This window comes from Sardina pilchardus, chromosome 16 (assembly GCF_963854185.1).
Source record: "Sardina pilchardus chromosome 16, fSarPil1.1, whole genome shotgun sequence".
NCBI lineage: Eukaryota > Metazoa > Chordata > Actinopteri > Clupeiformes > Clupeidae > Sardina > Sardina pilchardus.
In genome coordinates, this window is record NC_085009.1 from 18,997,865 (window position 1) to 19,017,678 (window position 19,814).

Below are 19,814 nucleotides of genomic sequence, written 5' to 3' on the forward strand. Positions count from 1 at the left end.
CTTCTACAACGCCATTGCTAATAGGCCGGTGTCTTTGGGTGAAATAAACTACAACAAAGTTTTCTCTTTTTTTGTGATCTTTTGATCTTGTTCATTAGGCTAGCAACAGTGTGGGGAATGCCAGTGTCTTTGTTGGTGAATTAACAAATTTGTTAATTTTTACTCAGTATGGTCATGTAACGTTAGATGAAGGGTGCAACATTTGTTTGGTGGGGGAAGAAAGCGGCAACTCACCACATTTGAAGCATTTTCTGTATTTTTGGACATTTTTGTATACAACCTGTTGTGTGTATTAAAGTGAGGTGCAAAGTGATGGTTGACCTTTCTTCTGAAAACAAAACTATGTAAGACGACACGTTCGTAATCGTGGAATTGTATTGTCCATAACCAGAAAAGACAAATAAAATCAGAATGATAATGTCTCAAATGTGTCTTTCAACAGCACTGTGTAAAACCAGATAGAACTGTCTGATGCCATATAATTAAACAAAGTCTTCAAAACGTAGTACTTTTTATAAGTCCATATTTACAGTATGTACAACATAGCACAACAGAGAGACAGCTGCACGACTACTATGTCTAACTTTTTATCTGCCAGTAAGATATTAAATGTACACTATGACTAAACAAGACTTTTTTTGATGCTGCAGCGTCATAACCGGAAAAAAGTAGGATAGATGCATGAAATGAATTCAAGTATGCGTGCCTTGTCTCTTTCTAACAGACCATAGTGTACGGACAGATAGAGGCCCTGAAGGAAGGGGTGAGAGAGCTGAGGGGCCTCGTTTTACAGGGAACGATCCCAAAACATTTTTAAATACTGCTAGATACAGTCCACAAACTCGCTGGGGGAACGATTCAGTTTAGCGCACACTCCTACAGGCACTACGTCACAGGACAGACAATGCTGTTCATAAAGAAAGAACTTGTTTTCAGTTTCTTTTCTTTAAAAAAAAAAAAAGGATATCAATAACATCAATAATAATAATTAAAAAAAAAAAAAAAAAAAATCTGAATATCTGGTCATCCATCCCTATAGACATCCAACATGTCCCAGTAGTGTCCCCAAGCTTTGATAGAGGGCGAGTGGACAAGGGACACATCAAGAGTCCACCTGTGCACCCGCCAACGGGAACCTGCGTGTTCTCCCAAATCTCTTCTCTCCTCCTAGAAAGTCTGTTCACACTTAGAGGAATGTCTGTACACGTAAGTTCATGGACCCTCACACTCCGTGAATGGGAGTGTGTGTTGGTGTATCAGAAGTCTCTGTGTGGATATGACTTGGTATATATATATATGTATATATATATGGGTGTGTACAGTGTCTGTGTGTAGACATCAATTATGCCTGACTATGTGGTTCCCTCCTGTGACACTAGGTCATGCCCAACATCAATATATCCATGTGGAAAACACTACAACTCAGACAGGTAACGGAGCACGGGCCATAGTCTTTGAGTATGTACGCATGTATGTATGCATGTATGTATGTGTGTGTGTAGGTGGGTACACAAACATGCATACATACATGCTTGTGTGGAATTGTATTTGTGTGTGTGTGTGTGTGCGTGTGTGTGTGTTTGTGTAAGAGAACGAATGTACATCTATATATTATTTATATCTTCTTTGTAACTGAGTATGTGTACAACATGTTTGCATGAATGCAGTATGATACTGTATGTGTGTGTGTGTGTGTGTGTGTGTGTGTGTGTGTATTTATGAATGTAACATTACATGTGAATGTGTAAAATGGGCACACATACACAAATTTGTGTGAGCTGAAGTATGTCGGTGTGTGTGCGTGTGTGTGTGTGTGTGTGTCTGTGTGTGAGCCCCGGTCGCAGCACGCTAGCAGATGGCGGCTCCGTTGGCCTCGCGGCGGCCCTGCTTCTTGAGCAGCTGGATGCGGTTGTGGCAGTAGAACTTGATGGCGCGCCAGTCGCGCTGGTTGGTCACCAGCAGGGGGCAGAGCTGCAGGCAGCGCTCGCAGTCGGCCTTCGCCGGCACCCGCAGCTCCATGATGTTGCGCTTCAGGTGCGTCTCCACGGCAACGCGCTCCGCTTCCGACCACGGCCGCTTTAGCACGCCGCGCTTGCCTGGAACGGACACATACAGAGGACACATGAAGGAGGCAATATGGTTGGTTGGTTTCAAAAGCGTCAGCAACGCTAGTTCTGGCCATTAATTAGATCGGGCAATTCTGACTTTATTATACCATTACATGCACCGCAGAAAAACTCCATGTAATAATTGGACAAACACGTACATAATGACATACTACTGTATGTAATTCATACCCATTCATAACCATGCCGTGTCGTGCCAAATTTGAATTCAAAGCACACTTTTAGTTCACCAATTCCTGGGTTTCATCAGGTCCCTTTCCACAGGTGTATTAATCAAGCACCATGTAGTCTGCATTGATTATCAAGGTGCTTGATTTTATACCTGTGAAAAAGTGACCTGATGAAACCCATGAATAGGTTTCCTCTGCCTAGAGATGTACAGGCACAACATAAAAGCACAAGACAAAAGACAAATATACATATATACATGTATTTAGTATGTGAAGTTACTCATGGGCGTGACTGTATTCATTTGTATGCCATCTTTCCCAAACAACACCCTGGCACACCAGCCTGCTCCTCACCTGATTTGGGCTGAGCGCCCCTTCTCTTGTGCCCGGCGGGCGTGACCGCAGCCGAGGCGTTGGCCTTGCCCCCTTTCTTCTTGGCGGCGCTCCCTGCTGCCCCCTTCTTGCCCACCTCCACCCGCTCTTTGGCCTTGTCCCCCTCCACGTCCGAGTCGTCCGAGAAAGAGTCAGCAGAATTCCCCGACATCACTGAGAGACGGGGGGGGGGGGGGGGGGGGGGGAACATGGAATGGAGCAAAAATAAAGAAAAAGAATAATAGAAATGAAAAAAAGATAAGGCGGGGACAGCGAGAGGAATGATTAGCACAAGACAGACAGGAAAGAAGGGCCACAGGATGGAAAACAGGAAAGGGAAGGAATGGGAGCAGAGTTCGAGAGAACACATTATTATCCAGAGATCCTACAGGTTTCTAAGTTAAATTTAAGATTTTAAGACTTAATTAATAAGGTATTAAATGTAGATTTGTAAATTCAATACTTTTAAGACTTTTTAATACACCTGCGGGAACCCTGATTATTGTAGTATTGATCATTTCTGATATTGACAAGAGTCGGAAACGTATCAGAATCTTAGAAATAATCCCATTTTGCAGTCGTTTTAAAACGGGGAGGCTACATTAAGCGTTTCAGGAGTATGGGAGTGACGTCACTTGATTAGCCGTTGAGCTGCCATGTCAACAACCTTCCATGAAGCCAAACCTGAACACAGACTAGATCTGTAACATCCCCCACTTCCCTCTATCACACACAACAGTCAGTCAGCCATCCCTCCTTTTCTCCCTCCCTCTCTAAACATTTATTTCTTCCACGTCCTCATCCCCCCTTACCATCGAGTTCCAGGCAGATCTGTTGGAGACTCATCCCCCTGAAGAGGACTCCGTCTCTCTCCCCGTACAGCACCACGCGACCCACTCGGCCCATCAGCCCCGGGTCCTGGCCAATCCGCGCGCAGCTCTGAGTCACATGGTACTCGCGCTGCAGGAAGTCCTCCAGCCGCTTCCTCTCGCCCTCCTCCAGCAACAGCAGCTGGGTCAGGATCGCCACCTGGTGGAGATTATTGTTAGTACAACTACACAATAAAGGGCCGCACACAGAGGGGGTTTCTGTTGAGTAAGGCCACTGTACAACCTCAGTCACAAAAACACACATAATAAATCAATAAATGAGCAAATGAGACAATATTCGTTACACATTTTTAAGGTAAATTAAACAATGATCAATTACAAACAATTTAAATTAAAGATTAATTTAAAATGTAAAAATTAAAGCTAATAAAACACAAAATTAGCTCGTTAAGTGATCCCCTGCCCGCAAACCCCCCCCCCCCCCCATCATGCACAACCATCATCCATTCATCTTTCTCTGCCCCTTTTCTCTGCCTTTGAGTTTAGTAAGTACTCATCGCTCAGGTACTCACCTGTCGGCGTGCGCGTGGCGCGGTCAGGGCGGCCGGGTTCTTGGCTCCGCTGGAGCGGGCGAGGCCCCGCAGCAGATCGGTGCCGCGCAGCGGCGTGGCCGGCGAGTGGTACGGGCGCGAGAAGACGTAGGGGCTCTGCGGGTCGACGCCCACCTGCGCGCAGGTGCTGAGCAGCAGCTCCAGGCAGGCCTCGGAGTGCGGCGGCAGGATGAGCGGCTGCATGCGCCCCCGCTTGCCCACCACGCCCGCCCGCGGCAGGTGGCACAGCACGTGCCGCTCGAACGGCGACAGCGCCACCTCCAGGGGGTGGGCCGCCGCCGGGCCGGACCCCGAGGACGCGCCTCCTCCTCCGCCGCCGGTGCCGTTGCTGCTGCTGCTGGCGGCGCCGTTGGTGGTGGCGGCCGCGCCCGAGGCCGAGCTGGCGGCGGGCGAGGAGGCCATGGGCGGCGGCGGCGGCGTGAAGCGGTTGCGGTACTCCTGGATGGTGAGCTTGGCCACCTCGCACTCGCGGTGCCGGTTGTAGAGGATGAGCAGCGCCAGGCTGGAGTGGCACAGCAGGCGCCAGGCCTCGGCCGAGCCAGGGGAGCGCGACAGCGACAGGAAGGCCGAGTGCTGCTGCCGACGCAGGTACAGCACCAGGCATGACAGGGACGACAGCAGCGGGGGCATGTGGGTCCGATGAGGCCTGAGAAACGGGAAGAGGGACATTTATAGTCATTTATATTGTACATTTCAAAAAACAGGAATGCACTTTACATGCACTTTAGGTGTCATTTTTATGGTGGGCCAATAAATCACTTTTTTGATGTGAACTCTCGTTTTTTTTTTTTTTTTTTTTTTTAAATATACTTTTTGTGAGCGAGCTCCATTCCTGTTTTTTGATCTAGTACTTGCTAGGAGCCTATGTAGTATGTACCGACAAGGACAATAGCCACTAGCGCAGATCCTTTCTTGGAAAATTATTGTACATTTCAAACATAAAAAAGGTGCTTTACAATAGATGCATATAGCAACTACATCTGACGATTCACCATCCACAACAGTCAGGAAGAATAAAAAATATACAGAAAGTGTGTGGGTTGGAGATGTGGGGTACAGACAAGGGAAAAGGAAGCGATGGAGGAGGTCAAATGATGAATCTATGATGGAGGGGGAAGGGGGGCTGGACACACAGAGGATGGAGAATGAGAGGAGAAAGCAGAAAATGAAGAGAGGGCTGCAGGATCTGGGGAAAACGTGGGAAACATATCATGACTGCAAATCCTGTAGTCTGCAGTCCCCAAGTTCGTACTTTTATTGGCTGATTGCTGCTAAACTTAGCCTGTGATGGCCCTGAAATGCCAACCTGCATCCTTTACTTGGTCGATTAACTGGTCAATAAAAAAACGTAACTGAACCCTGCGAGTATGACAGGAAGCCCCAGGAATAGAGCCATGTGTGGCTGACAGTAAGAAAGATGAACACTGCCTAAGAGCTCTGGGCCTCGCATTAGCCACCAGTCCTCAAAACCCCTACCTTTCACGTGTGCACTTCTAGCCCAATACAAGAGCTACTCTCAGTTTACAACTACAGGGTTTAAAGCAAGCAACGTCTCAGTGCCTGAACTAAACAAAATGTTTACGCATTATTTGTGCAATTTATGCGCAAATCTTGAAGCGCCGGGCGCACTCTTAATGCCTGAGACTTGTTAAACAATATAAAACATTTCAGAGGTCCACAGAGTTAACAGCTATGCAGCAAACTGCATGACCAATAAATAACAAAATGGGCCGGTTTAATGAGCATGGACTAATATAAGTACTTTGATGCAGATCGCCATGGAGAAAAAGCAACAATAGGGACTAGTCTTAAGCCATGATGAGACATCAGGCATTTGCATCAGTTAACAACAAACTGAACAACCCAAAACAACAACAACAAAAAGCTTATTTATAACAGTCATGACTAAGTTGCTAGTGCCATCTATTGGTCAAATGTGAAAAGAGGAATTCATTTCCAACAAATGAAAACCGACTTTCCAGGAATCACGGCTAACCACTCTTCTGAGGTCAGATACTCCTCCTGTGTCTTTGAGTAGCTAACTGTAATCTGACACCAACGTGGTTTCAGCCAATTAAGCGATCACTTATCATCAACATAATCACTGGTGCACATAATGTATTGCTTACATAATGTATTGCTTATAATGTAAAAATATACAGAAAATAGGAAATATATTCTATAATTCCTACTTGCTAACATAAATTTGCCATAATGCCAACACAGGCGGGGGTGGTACTGTAGTGACTAAGGAGATGTATGCATGCAGTAGCCTGAAAAGTCACAGGTTCAATTCCCGGCTTCCACAGTTGCACCCTTGAGCAAGGCACTAAACCCTGAGTTGCTCTGAGGACAATGGACCTTGTAATATAGATGACTTATGTAAGTCGCTTTGGGTAAAGGTGTCGGCTCAATGAATAAATCGAGGGCTGAGAACCAAAGGGGCATAAGTGACATTTTGGTCCAAATTTAGTTATATATATCACCTGAAAGCTCTTGATGAGCTCTCTTAGCTGACAAAATTATAGAAGTCAAATATTTATAAATATATAGTTATTGAACAAAAAACAAAGGTCTTTAACTGATGTGAACATATAGAAGCAGTTAGATTTGTTTTGGCTCTCCTGTAAAGTTGGTGAAATGTCACTTACACCCCTTTGGTTCTCAGCCCTCAAAATACAATGCACATGCAATTACTAAAACTTGTGAACCGCTAAGATCAAGATGTCAGTGAGCACCTGCATGAAACAGTCAATCTGCACTCTGATTTCATTCTATTAGGAATGCATCAAATGCTATATTGTACATAAACACTAAACAAAAATGTTAGGGATAGCTGTCTAAGGTTATAGTGGATTTTGGGTTCATAGTGGTTGTAGTGGATTTTAGACTCGTCCTGAAATTTCACCAGAAAGCCGAATATCCCTGACTTGTGAGTAGTGTATACATTGGGAAAATGAACTAGCCATTGTTAGGGTCATATACTTCAATGCTACAAGCTGTTTAAGTGTTACCTGATGCATGTGAAATGTGACCAGGACATTTTTCAATGTCAGGTTTTCTTAAAGCACTGGTGTCAAATGCTTGGCTTATTGTTCGATACACAATGCTACTGACGTGACTGACTGCACTGGTGATCGTGATGCACCGTAGCTCAACACACCGGACCCTACAATATCCAACTCACGTTTAGATAGCTCACTCCTCAGAGGAAAGGGCATAGACAAACATATTGCTAGTAATGTCAATAAATGTATGTTCTGACCTGTGGTATGTAAATATTAATATATTCAACATAAATATATTAGTAATTATTAAAATTAAATGTGTACTAACGCTTATGCTTATTTACAACATTTTGAACATTACCGTGTTATATACAAGTATCTGCATATTCTGATTCTCATGCTTTACCATTTCTTAGTTAACAGAAAAGGACAAAAATAAGCAGGAAGTAATCATAATTAAGGTCTCCTACCACAGCAACAACTGTCCTTAAGCCCGCTAAACCTGTTAAATCTAAATCCTTCCCGGTACATGTTCCAAGTGGTATTGCAAATGTGGTTCAGTGACGAACCTGGTTGACTCAAAAGCAAGTCGTAAGCTCCCTAACAAAAGAACTTCATATTTCAAGCAAAACAGGGCCATAGGGCTCTTCTACTAAGCGGTGTATAGATTATTTATTAAATTTTTTTTTTGTGATGGGTAATTTTTGATTTCAGTTAACTGTAAATAGAAATGTCAGCCTGGGAAGAGCTCATCAGCTAATTAAGTCAAAACACCAGCAATGGTTTCCTGAGCATTTAATGTCTCAGTCTGGGCAGGACTTTTCAATAAATATTGTACCTTTTTTAAATGCACCTGAATAAGGACCCCATAGCTATGACTATATGAATGTCCACATGGACCAATGGTAAGGAAAGTCTCACATGTTGATGAATGAAAGTGCTGTTCATTGGGTTTTTGACTAGCATCACCCTCACAGAGCTAGCCTGATTACCATCGACTTTCAAAGGCTCTGCGAGACTTTAGTCTGACCAACAGCCTGTGCTAACACGGTTTCTTGCCAGCGCTGGTTGACCCGCCTCCTTTAAGTGCCTCGGTTTGCTACTGGTAGATGTCAGAAAGCGGATTGCCGAGTTTAAACCAATAACAACACTCTTTCCGCTGCCTTGAACACGCCTCTACCCAGAGCCGTTGGAGCTGCTCAAAGTTGATTGGTTCTCGACCAAAGGGGGCAGTTCCGCAGATTTCGGGGAACTCAGAAATCCTTCTCAATGAGCAGTTGACCAGACCAGCAGCAAAAGCCTGAAGGCGTTGCGTCACTGGGAGGGCGTGCCAGGCTATCACAGAGCAATCATTCTATGTTGCTTTATGTATTTTAATTTATAAAATACTGGTATTTTTTAACTATGGCCTTATTATGCTTGTGTGTATTATTACCTTGTGTTTTATGTTTTGTATTTTATTCTTTACATTTTTAGACTATTCTTTGACTATTGCCTGTCTATTCTTGAACTATTGCCTTATTATGCTTTTGTGTATTATTACCTTGTGTTTTATGTTTTGTTTTTTATTCTTTACATTTTTACACTATTCTTTGACTATTGCCTGTCTATTCTTTTATTAGCAATTACGGTTTTCTTTTGCTGATGTTAAGCACATTGAGTGACCTCTGTGTATGAAATGCGCTATATAAATAAACTTGACTTGAATTCAACAGATTCTGACCGGTTGTCAGCTTTTCATAGTTCTTAAAAACGCTCTGAAAGTGATCAAATGGTATTGTTCTTCACGTCATTATAATTGATGGTGTGGACAGTCATTCAGGTTAACTACAGCCATACTTAAAACTGTTGCTTGTGTCGTTATCATTATAGTTATCGCTTTAATATGTCAGTTACCCAGGTTTGTCACTGAACCGTGTACTTGGAATGCTCTCTATGTTTGGACCAGTGTGCAGTGTTCCTCACCTGGCCATTTCTCCATTCTTCCCCTCCAGGCTCTCATCTTCCTGTCCGTCGCTTAGTTCTGCCTCTCCCTCATCTTCCTCTTCTTCCTCCTCCTCCTCCACTTCTTCCTCCTCCTCTTCCTCCTCTCGGCCAGGCGTGGGTGGCGCTTCCTCTTTGGCGCGCTCCAGCTCTTCCTGCTTCAGCTGCTCCTCCTTCTCCTTCTTCGGTCGGCGCCCTCTCTTGGCCGGAGTCCGTGTAGCTGCAGCTGCGGTGGCGGCAGGTACAGGTGGGCTCTTGCCGGGCTGCGTGTTGAGCGGCGACATGGTGGCCGTGTTCTTGCGGCTCTGAGACAGCGCCGCCGCCGGGGTCTTCCTGGAGGGCTGGGACAGCGACAGGGAGAATGACACCGCCCCGGGTCCTTGAGCGTTCTCCCGGGAGAACAATGAGGTCGGGGCGGTGGCGGCTGAGGAGGACGAGGGCTGCGGGGAGGCGAAGGTGGAGTGCGTGGCGGAGGAAGAGGACTGGGCGGCGGAGGAGGAGGAGGAGGAAGAAGCGTGCGGACCGGCTGCGGCGGCGGCGGCCGCGTTGTGGGCGCGCATTTGAGCGAGCTCCATGGCGGCACGCACCTCGGGCTGCTGGGCGTGGTACTTCTCCAGGTGCCGCGCCAGCGAGCGGAAGTGGCGGCCGCAGTACGCGCAGTGCTGCCTGCGGGGGGCGCCGGCGAGACTGCCGCGGTGCCCGATGTTGATGTTTATGTTGTTGTTAATGTTGGTGGTGGGCGGCGGCGCCAAGGGGGCTTGGAAGGCCGCGGTGGCCGTGGAGGGTGACGCAGAGCTGGACGCGGAGCGAGAGAAGGAGAGGGAGGGGCCGCGGTGAGCGGCAGGCGGCCGGCCGGCAGACGCCTTCTTTTTGGTCGCCGCAGACGACGACGACGACGCTGTAGCGGCAGGTGCGGCGGCGGCGGCGGTCGCTGGGGAAGCGGAGGTCTTGCGCTTCTTGCGCCGGCGCATCATGCGGCCGCGCAACTCCTCCAGGTCTTCCTCCTCTTCCTCGTCTTCGTCGTCGTCCTCCTCTTCCTCCTCCTCTTCGTCCTCGCGGTCCGAGTCACTGGCCTCTGAGTGAGACAGGGGGGAAGAGGAGGGCGAGAGCGACCACGACGGGGTGAGGTAGTCTGAGACAGTCAGAGAGAGCGGTAGTGGGCCGGACTCTTCCTCCTGTGGAAAACACACAAGAGCATCACATGACATGTCATTTTCAAGGACAGAATGAAAAATGTCAGCAGACATTTGATGAGGTTGGTCATGTTCTGGCTCACCACCATCACAAAAGCAGGGGGGGGGGGGGGTTCAAAGTCCCTTATGAAATTCCACTACTTATTGCATGCATCATGAGGAATAAATACACAATTTATTGCTTGTTAGGGTCAATATAGTCAACAGTAGTGTGGTAATGTTTCTAAAAGCTCATCACATCTCGTGTTTTATGTTTACATACATAACTTCAATTGACTGGAGCAGACATGATGCATATTGGTCAGTATAGCCATTCAAAATACAGATGCACACACTGATCGGCCAATGTTTGAACTTTGAAAAAAAAAAAATAATCAGCTGAAACCTCCCGTAATAAGTCGTAGGAGTTCAGGTGTAAAGAAAATGTGCTCATGAAAGGATACTGTCAAATCAACCTTTTTAGACGGTGGCTTATTGAATGAATTTATATCTTCAACATTATGCACTATTCTTTGAAATGCTTCAATAAATCGTCAGTGTTCATTTCAAAGTATACACCAATTACATTTCAGTTACATTTAATTTGTTCAAAAAGCTATAGTAATCTGGAGGACTTTTTAAGATTTGTTTGCGAGAGAGTGAGTAGTTCAGCTCAACTGGCCGATAAAATTGCAATCAGTGCATCTGACATTTGTAGTCTCAAAACTGACCCCACACAAATGTTTGAGTTTTCACCAGTGCCTTCTAGAACCAAGAGGAAAGATATTTAAGCAAACAACCATGCAGTTCATAAACATTCTGGCGCACAATCCCCAGAAATCAAGTGGAAACAAACACACATCTCCGGAGCGGAGGTTATCAGACACTGAGCTACACAACCAGTAAAGCTGGAGTTTTCCACCCCTGGTTATCGATAAGTGTCGATGTTAAAAGAAAATGCCTCAAAATTCTCCAATTGCAGCTTTTAAACATGTATACGTTTGCTTTGCTTTTACACTTTTAGGACAGTTAACTGAATATCTTTGGCATGTTAACAAAGCTTTGACTAAAGTACTTCACGTCTTTAAGGGCGGCACCATTTTGGGAAAAAATATAATAGCGATTCTTCTGGGAGTTAATGCAATGGCGGTTTGATTTGTGATACTTTTATATAGTATAGTAAAATCAAGCTTCGATTCAATATTCCACATTTCGCTTCAAGTTGGGCCACTTCTTATAGGTGAGCCTACTTAGTAAATGAGAAGCACAGCATTGCTGTTATGAGAGCTTCACTGTCTGTCACACCTGGAGGTCATCAATATAGAAATCATATATGTGGAGAATTCTGAGCTATACAAGTTATTGTGCAGCCTTCACGATCAATTGCATCATATCAATTGCAAATTCGATTAAAACTTCATTAATTGTGCAGCCCGAATACTTTTTTTTCCTATTGGTGTATGGTCACCCCGAGGTGATTTACAAGAATTATTCTCTATGAGCATTCATCTGAATTTTATTGGCATCCAAGCTAAAAAATGAACAATAATTAAAAAATCAAATTGGACTATTTTCATGAAAAAACAAACATCTGGAAAATGTAAGATTCACCATTCCGTATTATATACACACACATGTGCAATATTTCATCTCCATTCTATTTGAATTTCAGCCCCATTGCATGTGAACCACATGGATATTTCTGCAGTTGACTTTAGTGACATTATCATCAATGGAATGTACAATGGAATAGTTAGCCCCAACACTTATAGGGCATTTTCAGATCCATAATTTGATTGGTTGGTAGAAAATAAATTGCTACAATGTTATCCGGTTCAGTACCACATATGCATTATTTCTAGACTGACCAAGATGTTTAGTAATTTCAGCAATTTTTCTTCTTTCTTTTCTTTTTTTAACTACAGGGCCCCAGGGAGACTAGTGACCCTTTTTGGGGACGCTAATGGAGATCCTAATAAAGAATACAAAAATAAAGAGCAGACTGCTTCATAAGGTCACTTGGTGTTTATCTTCGTGTTTATCTTCATGGCAACTTTTGAGTTACACACTGAAAGCTTTGCGGGGTGATCTTGACTCTGAATCTTCGATTACATTGTTTGCATTTGTTACTTTTGAGTCGCAAGTGTGACTAGAGAATAATCTGGTGATGCACTCGAGTCGCCAGAGACGCAAAGCATGCCAGTGCAGGACATTGTACCTTCTCGCATGCCATTTATTTAGGAAGTGAACAGCAAATTAAATAGACCTAATTCTACCCACAATTCAGTGCTCTTAACTCCCATAATTCATTACGACTAAACACAGTTGAACCGATTTGCTTCTGGTTGCGTTCTCACCAGTGGGACAGCTCCAGAGTTCACCAGTAGATGCAGATTAAGATCACTTTTTTTTCGGGGTCTCGGACAGATTAATTTGTTGCACACCGGAGTGTGATTGTTACACACTGACGCAAAAGAATAGACAAAAAAAAATGTTGCCATGAAAACGCCCTTGATCTCTGTTAGGGATGCACCGATCCGACTTTTTCAGTCCCGATACCGATACCGATGCCTGGGCTCTGCGTATCGGTCGATATCCGATACCGATCCGATACCATTGTTAATTAATAAACTGTATACCTCACCATGTGGAAAAGACTAAAGGCATCAGGCTTGACTTCATTCTTCAGTCTTTCCCTAACTAAACATTACTTTCCTAAAAAAAATCTAACAAAATAACACTTAGATATAAAGGTAATGTATTATTATTATTAATAGTAGTATTATTATTATTAGTAGTAGTATTATAATTATCATCATCATTATTGATTATATTACTAGTATTAAAAATAAACAGTTGTACACCAGCAGCAACTTGGAACAGCATTCAAATTCAAGTTCACAGTTATTACTAAATAATAAATCTAACAAAAAACAATTTTGCAGATAAAAATCCCATATTAGTGACATACATTGAAACACCCCTGCCAAAATGGTGTCACCCGCGAAACCCCTCTATTTACTCATAGTGGTACGGTCCCGCAGTTTCCCCACGATAAACTAATTAGTTCACACGGAGTTTGAATGGTGGTAAACGGTAGAAGTTGTACGTTTTATCTAATAAATGATAAGTTTTTAACAGCCAATTTGAACATTTGCATGTCTTTATACCAAGAACAGTTTATACAGATGAGATGAAAATGACAATGTGTTTAGTTTGAGTAGCCTATTTTGTTGACTGTTACACATTAACGTGTTGCCTAAATGCAACAAAACGCATGAAGATCGTAATTAATCTATGACAAATGGTGGTTATATTCTTTTGATCCTATGACATAAATTTGGTATCTGTATTTATCCCATCCATGAATTTAGACACTCAGAGCACACAGTGAGGTGAGGCACACTCTAACCCGCAGCAGTGAGCTGCGCTAAATGGCTGGTTGCGCGTCATGGCTCTGCCTTTTTTTGAGACTATATTGAATTCGGATCGGCCCATGGATCGGCTCATTTTTTCCGATGCCCGATCCAGCTATTTTGTTCATATCGGGGCCGATATCCGATCCAAATATCGGATCGGTGCATCCCTAATCTCTGTACAAGGTGGCACACTACAGCTTTGCATCTTATGCCGTCTTTCCAGCATTGGTGTTTATACCGATAAATTCATATTTAGGTCAACGTCATTTGACAGGTGTGACAGATGTCAGGTGTCTGACCCATGACTGACATAGTTAAGTTTGTAGACTGTTTGCACTCCAAAAACCATGAGCTTAGTCTGAAATTGTCAATATGGCGTCAAGACACTTCTGAAATTTACCAGATGAAGAGGCACGCAATATCAGTGGATAAAGAAAATGTGAGGGGCTCAAGTGTGAGGTACTGATTTTCTCTCACAAGGAGAGTATACATTTTTACAGGCAAAATGCAGTAAGTTTAAAAAGCCATATGTTGACACTGCTGAGCGAAAAAAGCCTTAAAAATCCATCCCTTTGTACTGAAGGGGAAAAAAAAACTTGGTGTGACACCAGAGATAAATAAAAACAACTGTGTGTGTTCCTAGGATAAAATCAGATTCCTCTTTTCATCTCACAAGACACTCTGAGCCGAGTTAGTTGAAGTCAAACAATTCAGCTACTGTTTGTGGGGTTGACAAAGGATAGTCTCTCTACAGCAGTGATGACCTGGAGCCTAATCACAGCTGTGGGGATATCCTTTCCCAACTAACCCACTCTTATTCATATCATATCGTAATAATCCCCATTCCACATATAATTCGTTTTTGCCGACCTGTAGCTCAAACCCAAACCATCAGTGTATCCCTACAAGTAGTTACAGATGAGAGGATTTAAGAGTAGAAACACGGGGCTCTGCAGTACCTTCTTGATATTGTTTTCAGGGTTGAAGCTGCATTCAAATCCTCTTGGAGACACCGAACTATGGAAACTCTGGACCATTCAGAACAAAGACATTTGATTCATCTCAACATGGGTCATAGTGCACATCCTTCACCATTAGAGCCTAAGCAATTCATAAATAATCCCTTTTCAGAGAAAGTCTTCTCAGATTAACTATTAGTTGAGAGCCACATGCAGCGATTCTGACTCACCATTGTGTTGTCTCCCCAGTCGGTTAAACTGTAGTCCACTGTGATCTCCTCGCCTTTGGCTATGTCTCGAATTGCTATGACAACCAGTCGCACTTGGCTCCCACAATGCACCTCTCTGATCCTGCAGTTGGGTGGGGGGTGGAAGAGCACTGGCCCCCTCACCCCACTAGCCCCCTCCTCTCCCAGTTCCGGCACACTGAGAGAGAGAGAGAGAGAGAGAGACAGAGTGAGAGAGAGAGACAGAGTGAGAAAGAGAGACAGAGTGAGAAAGAGGGAGACTTGGTCAGCAGGAAAAAAAGAAACAATCTTTTGAATAAAAAAAAAAAGGAGATGCAGCTGAAGAGCAGAATTCAGCGGCAAGGGGACAGAATTTTGCAACAAATCTACAAGGAAAACACTGAACAGAGCTTTTGCATTTGAGTATGTGCAAACACACACAGGCACATACCATAGCCGTGCTCATATTAGCCATGACTCTCAAAATGGCGATATTCATCAGTGTCGAGCATGAGGTCTAGATTCTGATGTTAATATCTCCAAGAAGCACCCTTAACTCCACTCCCTCCTTACCATAACTGTGAGGGGTCAGCGAGGTAGTATGGGCTTCCAGGTGGGGGCAACCGATCTTCTGCCCCTTCTGGATACTGTCCATCACCTGCAGGGGATGAAGACAAAGCTGATGAACCACTGTTACTAATGTTAAGCTATTGTGTCTCACTTTCTGAGCAAAGATGTATTCATATATTAAGATGTATTCATATACTAAGATGTATTCATATACTATGATGTTTGTGTGTGTGTGTGTGTGTGTGTGGGGGGGGTAATGTAAATTAATGGATCATTGTGAATTACTGGTGCTGTGTGATGCCTTCATGGCTGAGGTTGGATAGGAATGGGCCTGTTACCTGGGCTGTAACTGTGTTCCGACATGCTTTCCTCTTCGTCCTCCGTGACGTACGCTCGGTCACACACTTTCACCGGCGTACCCTTCCTCTTCCTGCCACATACCCGCCTGCAAACACATCAGCTATCATCATCAAGACGTGCCGTTAACCATCCACCAGGATATGTATCGATTAACGTAGGGAGTGTTAATATCATATCACCTAGGGTTAACTACGTTGCTTCCTCGGATAATGACATAAAGCAATCCTGTTAAATTATGTACAGCACACACAGTTCACGCCTCAACATTGAGATGTAGGGATCGCAAATTATAGGCGCGAAGTTGAAAACATAACGGACATACAGCATCAGCCACACCAACACAAAAACAAACAGTCCGTGGTTGAATAGCTATCTGGCTAAAGTTAGCTGAAAAGCTAGTTAGCAGGTTATGAAAATAATTCGACAAAATGCGGAATAGAACCTATGTCTAGCATTTAGTTTTTTCGTTGAAACGGCACAAATGTTTCTTCAAATGGTTCATGAATCGGTTAGGTTCCGGTAATTGACTGATCAGTCTTGATAACTAGCCTACAAGTTAGCAAGCTAACGTTAGCTAATTGGCTAGTGATGTAGCGTCGTAACAAGCTAGCTCTAAGCGCTAGCTGCTCGTCAGACACCGCTAGCCAACTTGTTAGCTACGTAAACAAACGGAGAGCTACTGGGTTATCTAGCACAACACAGCTAACTAGATAGTCAATGATACAGCCTGCATTCAGCTTGGAAATATGCACCATTCAAGTTTGTTTGGGGAATGAAGACGTTAAGGCGGTCGTCAAAGATTCGTCCGCTAACGTGAAAAAAGAAACCTTTACACACGGCCACTCTTTTATTCACTCCAACATGCACGCGGACGCAAGAAATTGGCTGGTATGCTAGCCATAAAACACACAGTAATTCTGTAAGCAGAGTCCCTTTAGTACTGAAAATATAACTATTTGATGGTCAAATAAGGTCATTTCTCTCACCCCCGGGGCGGTGGCGGCTTGCTGCCATCTCCGTCGCTGTCGAGGGTCGGGGGCTCCCGGTAGTCAAAAGGCGACCGTACGTTCTCCGCCATTAGGGCTGCTTCCACAGTACCTACCGCTCCGGTAGAAAGCAGAGTGCGCATGTGCGGGTTTGATAAGGTTTCTGGTGAGTAAAATGGGGGTAAAGAAGTCAATATCAGGAATATAATACTATTCTAGAGCGATAGGTCAGTTTAGCTCTTTGATACAAATCAAACTGTAATCCTTGTCGGATACTGCTGCATAAAAGCTGACCTTAGGGTTGTCAAACACAATTCGCAAAGCGGCCTACAGCTCATTTGCTGACCAGCCAGGCTGAAAGACCACTGACAGTATTAGTGCAGTGTGGTTTTAGAGGTGTAGCTAAGACAAAGACAACGAAGTTCCTCAAGTGCACACTGGCTTTATTTTAGTGTAAGTCCACTGATCCGTAATAATTTAAACAACCAAAGCACTGTAAACACTCACAAATCTATACAATCTCAAAGCAGCTATAGAGTCCCCTTCACATGCAATCTTATTTCCATTGGAGTGTAATCTACTTTACATAAATACTATTGTGTCATTCTTAACAGTGTGTTGGTAAGATGGGGGAGAAGAAATGTGTTGTGCTTACCAACACATACAGACTCATTCATCAATACACAGTGTAACAGTCATCAGTTTTTGGTAACATCACATTTATCATTCAGTTCAGTCAGTGAAGATCGGACACGATCAGCTGTGATCACATTCAGTGCAGAAACAATCATCACAGTAACTTCACATGAGCTACACATTATTGGGTTGTAGCATATTGTCGAAAATAATAAATGGGGACTATATTATCTCAGCTTGTCCGACTACGCTGGGTTATGGTTAGGCTATTAGGTCACAGTGATTGACATTAATACGCTGATGTTATATGCAGCACTGCTGCTATTTGGTAACTTCACAGTTAACTTTGCTACATGAAAACAGTTGGTGCATTACACAATGTTAGTCACAACAAGAGATATACCATACAGTTTTAGATCTCTGTTTTATGATTAGACCCCCTTTGTCTTGTGAATATAGTTTTGAGAGAAAATACAGTCATTGGTCAAATAATAAAAAGAGCCACTGCTGAAAACCCATAAAACCAGTGTGTAAGAATTTCACATCTATCCGACTATTATCCCATCAGTGTTTAAATGATGTATATGAACGAAGACCTATTTTTTGTTGTCTGCCCAGTATAAATTCAGTAAAACAGTCACATAGCTAAGCCGTTAAAGTCATTAAACACAATCAGTTAGTGTAAACTCCAACGAGTCCGCAGATCCTCCATTAAGTCGTCAGATAGAAATAATCACCTTAAGTCGCTTGACCGGAAAAGCGCTCAGGCACTGGGAATTATCTTGCTGACAGTAAAGGGCACTTGTTTGTCAGTCCTTGAGTGGCTGAATCATTCAAAAAATGTAGATAGATAGGTATATACTAAATAGTATTCTACTGAATAAAAATTCCACAAAAGGGGTTTAACCATATACAGTGATTGTATGTTTTTCGGAGTATATTTCTGTTATGTAAAGCTATAGATGTTCCTCTCTAGATAAGGCCAAATATTCATTGTGAATGAACTTGAGCACAAAGGCTATTGGTCACGCTCTGTGTTTCTGTTTGTTTGTTTTGTTTTGTTTTGTTTTGCTGTTCTTTGCTCTACAGTTCTTGTTGTTCTTGCTGGCCCGTTCTCTCCACATGTAAAATGTGTAGTGTTTTCATGGCAGAGTCGGTCCAGTGGATGAGATCCTGCAGAAGATGGTGAGTCCAGATCTTCATGTTCATAGTGTTGGAGCTGTCGACCTCTTCTGTTCCCTATCATGGGAGAGAAAACAAGGATAAGAATGAGCAGCGTGAGAGGGAGAGAGAGAGAAGGGGGGGGGGGGGGGGGGGGTACAATGCAAGGTCAGGATGAGGAAGGACTTGGTCAACAGATGTGATTCCTTGGGTTTTATCATTTGTTTGACAGGAACATGCACACATTTACTGATGTATTTACACAGCTGAGGTCAATCAAGCAACACACTTAGCATTGTTGTGGTAAACTAAAACCTCAGAGGAAATCCTAAGTGAATAATTGGAGCAGCTACTGAACATACTGCTAAAGAAAACACGAATGTTATTTCAGCCAAAACAACACAAACGATTGCAAAAATGTGCTGGGTCGACCTCCTCTTACATCATGACAATAGAACATTGTCAATGTTTTTTTTATTTATTTCTTTCTATGGTGCTGGTGAGTTCAATTGAAATTATTTGACAAAAAAAATGGCACACTTGTGCCATTGTAGAGCTTGTAAGACAAAGGCATTCATACAATGAGCACTAGTTTGAAGAAACCACGCAATGACAACAGGCGGTAAAAGCAGGCGGTTGTTTCATGGAAATAGTGAGTTCATGTACTGAGAGCTTTTTTCATCTGACTCGGACACACCGCTGTTTGCTTTTATCGTAACATTGTATGGCATTATATTAAAGCTGTTTCTGCCAAGTGATTAAATTAGCATTTGTTAATGTGGGAAACATGTAGCACACTGCATATTATACACACGAGAGGCTAATAACTTCATCAGTACAGACACAAGTGATGCAACATTTCAGTTTAAAAATTCATTCAGTTTCTTACGATGTCTTGACATCTTCCCATCCTCTTCACACTGATTTGTGGAAACACATCTAATGCTTAAGTTCTAGAACCATTTTTCTAGAATTATTGAGGCATGTTGTGTGTGATAAAGGAAGACAGTTTGGCAAAATCTTACCCATAAGTGTAATGAAAGTGAGTGTTATTTATTTATTTTATTTCATTTGCATGGAGTGCATGCCCTATTGTCCCAATTGCTATAGCAGTACCAGTTAATAATAAAGCATTACACAATATTTCACACAAACAAACATTGTGGCAACGTAGCAACAGATAGCAATTGTGCATTTTCTTCTATGAGTGATTTAATGTGACAC

General features: G+C 43.4%; 1 protein-coding gene across 2 annotated transcripts; it reads right to left on the bottom strand.

Moving 5' to 3' along the window:
- Positions 1–239: 239 nt before the first annotated feature.
- Positions 240–16,922, bottom strand: LOC134059905 (pneumococcal serine-rich repeat protein). 2 transcript variants are annotated; one of them, XM_062516456.1, is made up of 10 exons: positions 16,794–16,922; positions 15,786–15,892; positions 15,451–15,535; positions 14,881–15,076; positions 14,651–14,719; positions 9,083–10,275; positions 4,071–4,755; positions 3,481–3,697; positions 2,651–2,842; positions 240–2,096 (listed from the first exon to the last, which is right to left on the bottom strand). In XM_062516456.1, exons 1-10 carry the CDS (start codon positions 16,883–16,885, stop codon positions 1,849–1,851), a joined length of 3,084 nt encoding a protein of 1,027 aa, XP_062372440.1. In that variant the 5' UTR covers positions 16,886–16,922; the 3' UTR covers positions 240–1,848. The 2 variants fall into 2 exon arrangements, with proteins under 2 accessions (XP_062372440.1, XP_062372441.1); XM_062516457.1 differs by lacking the exon at positions 14,651–14,719.
- Positions 16,923–19,814: the final 2,892 nt, after the last annotated feature.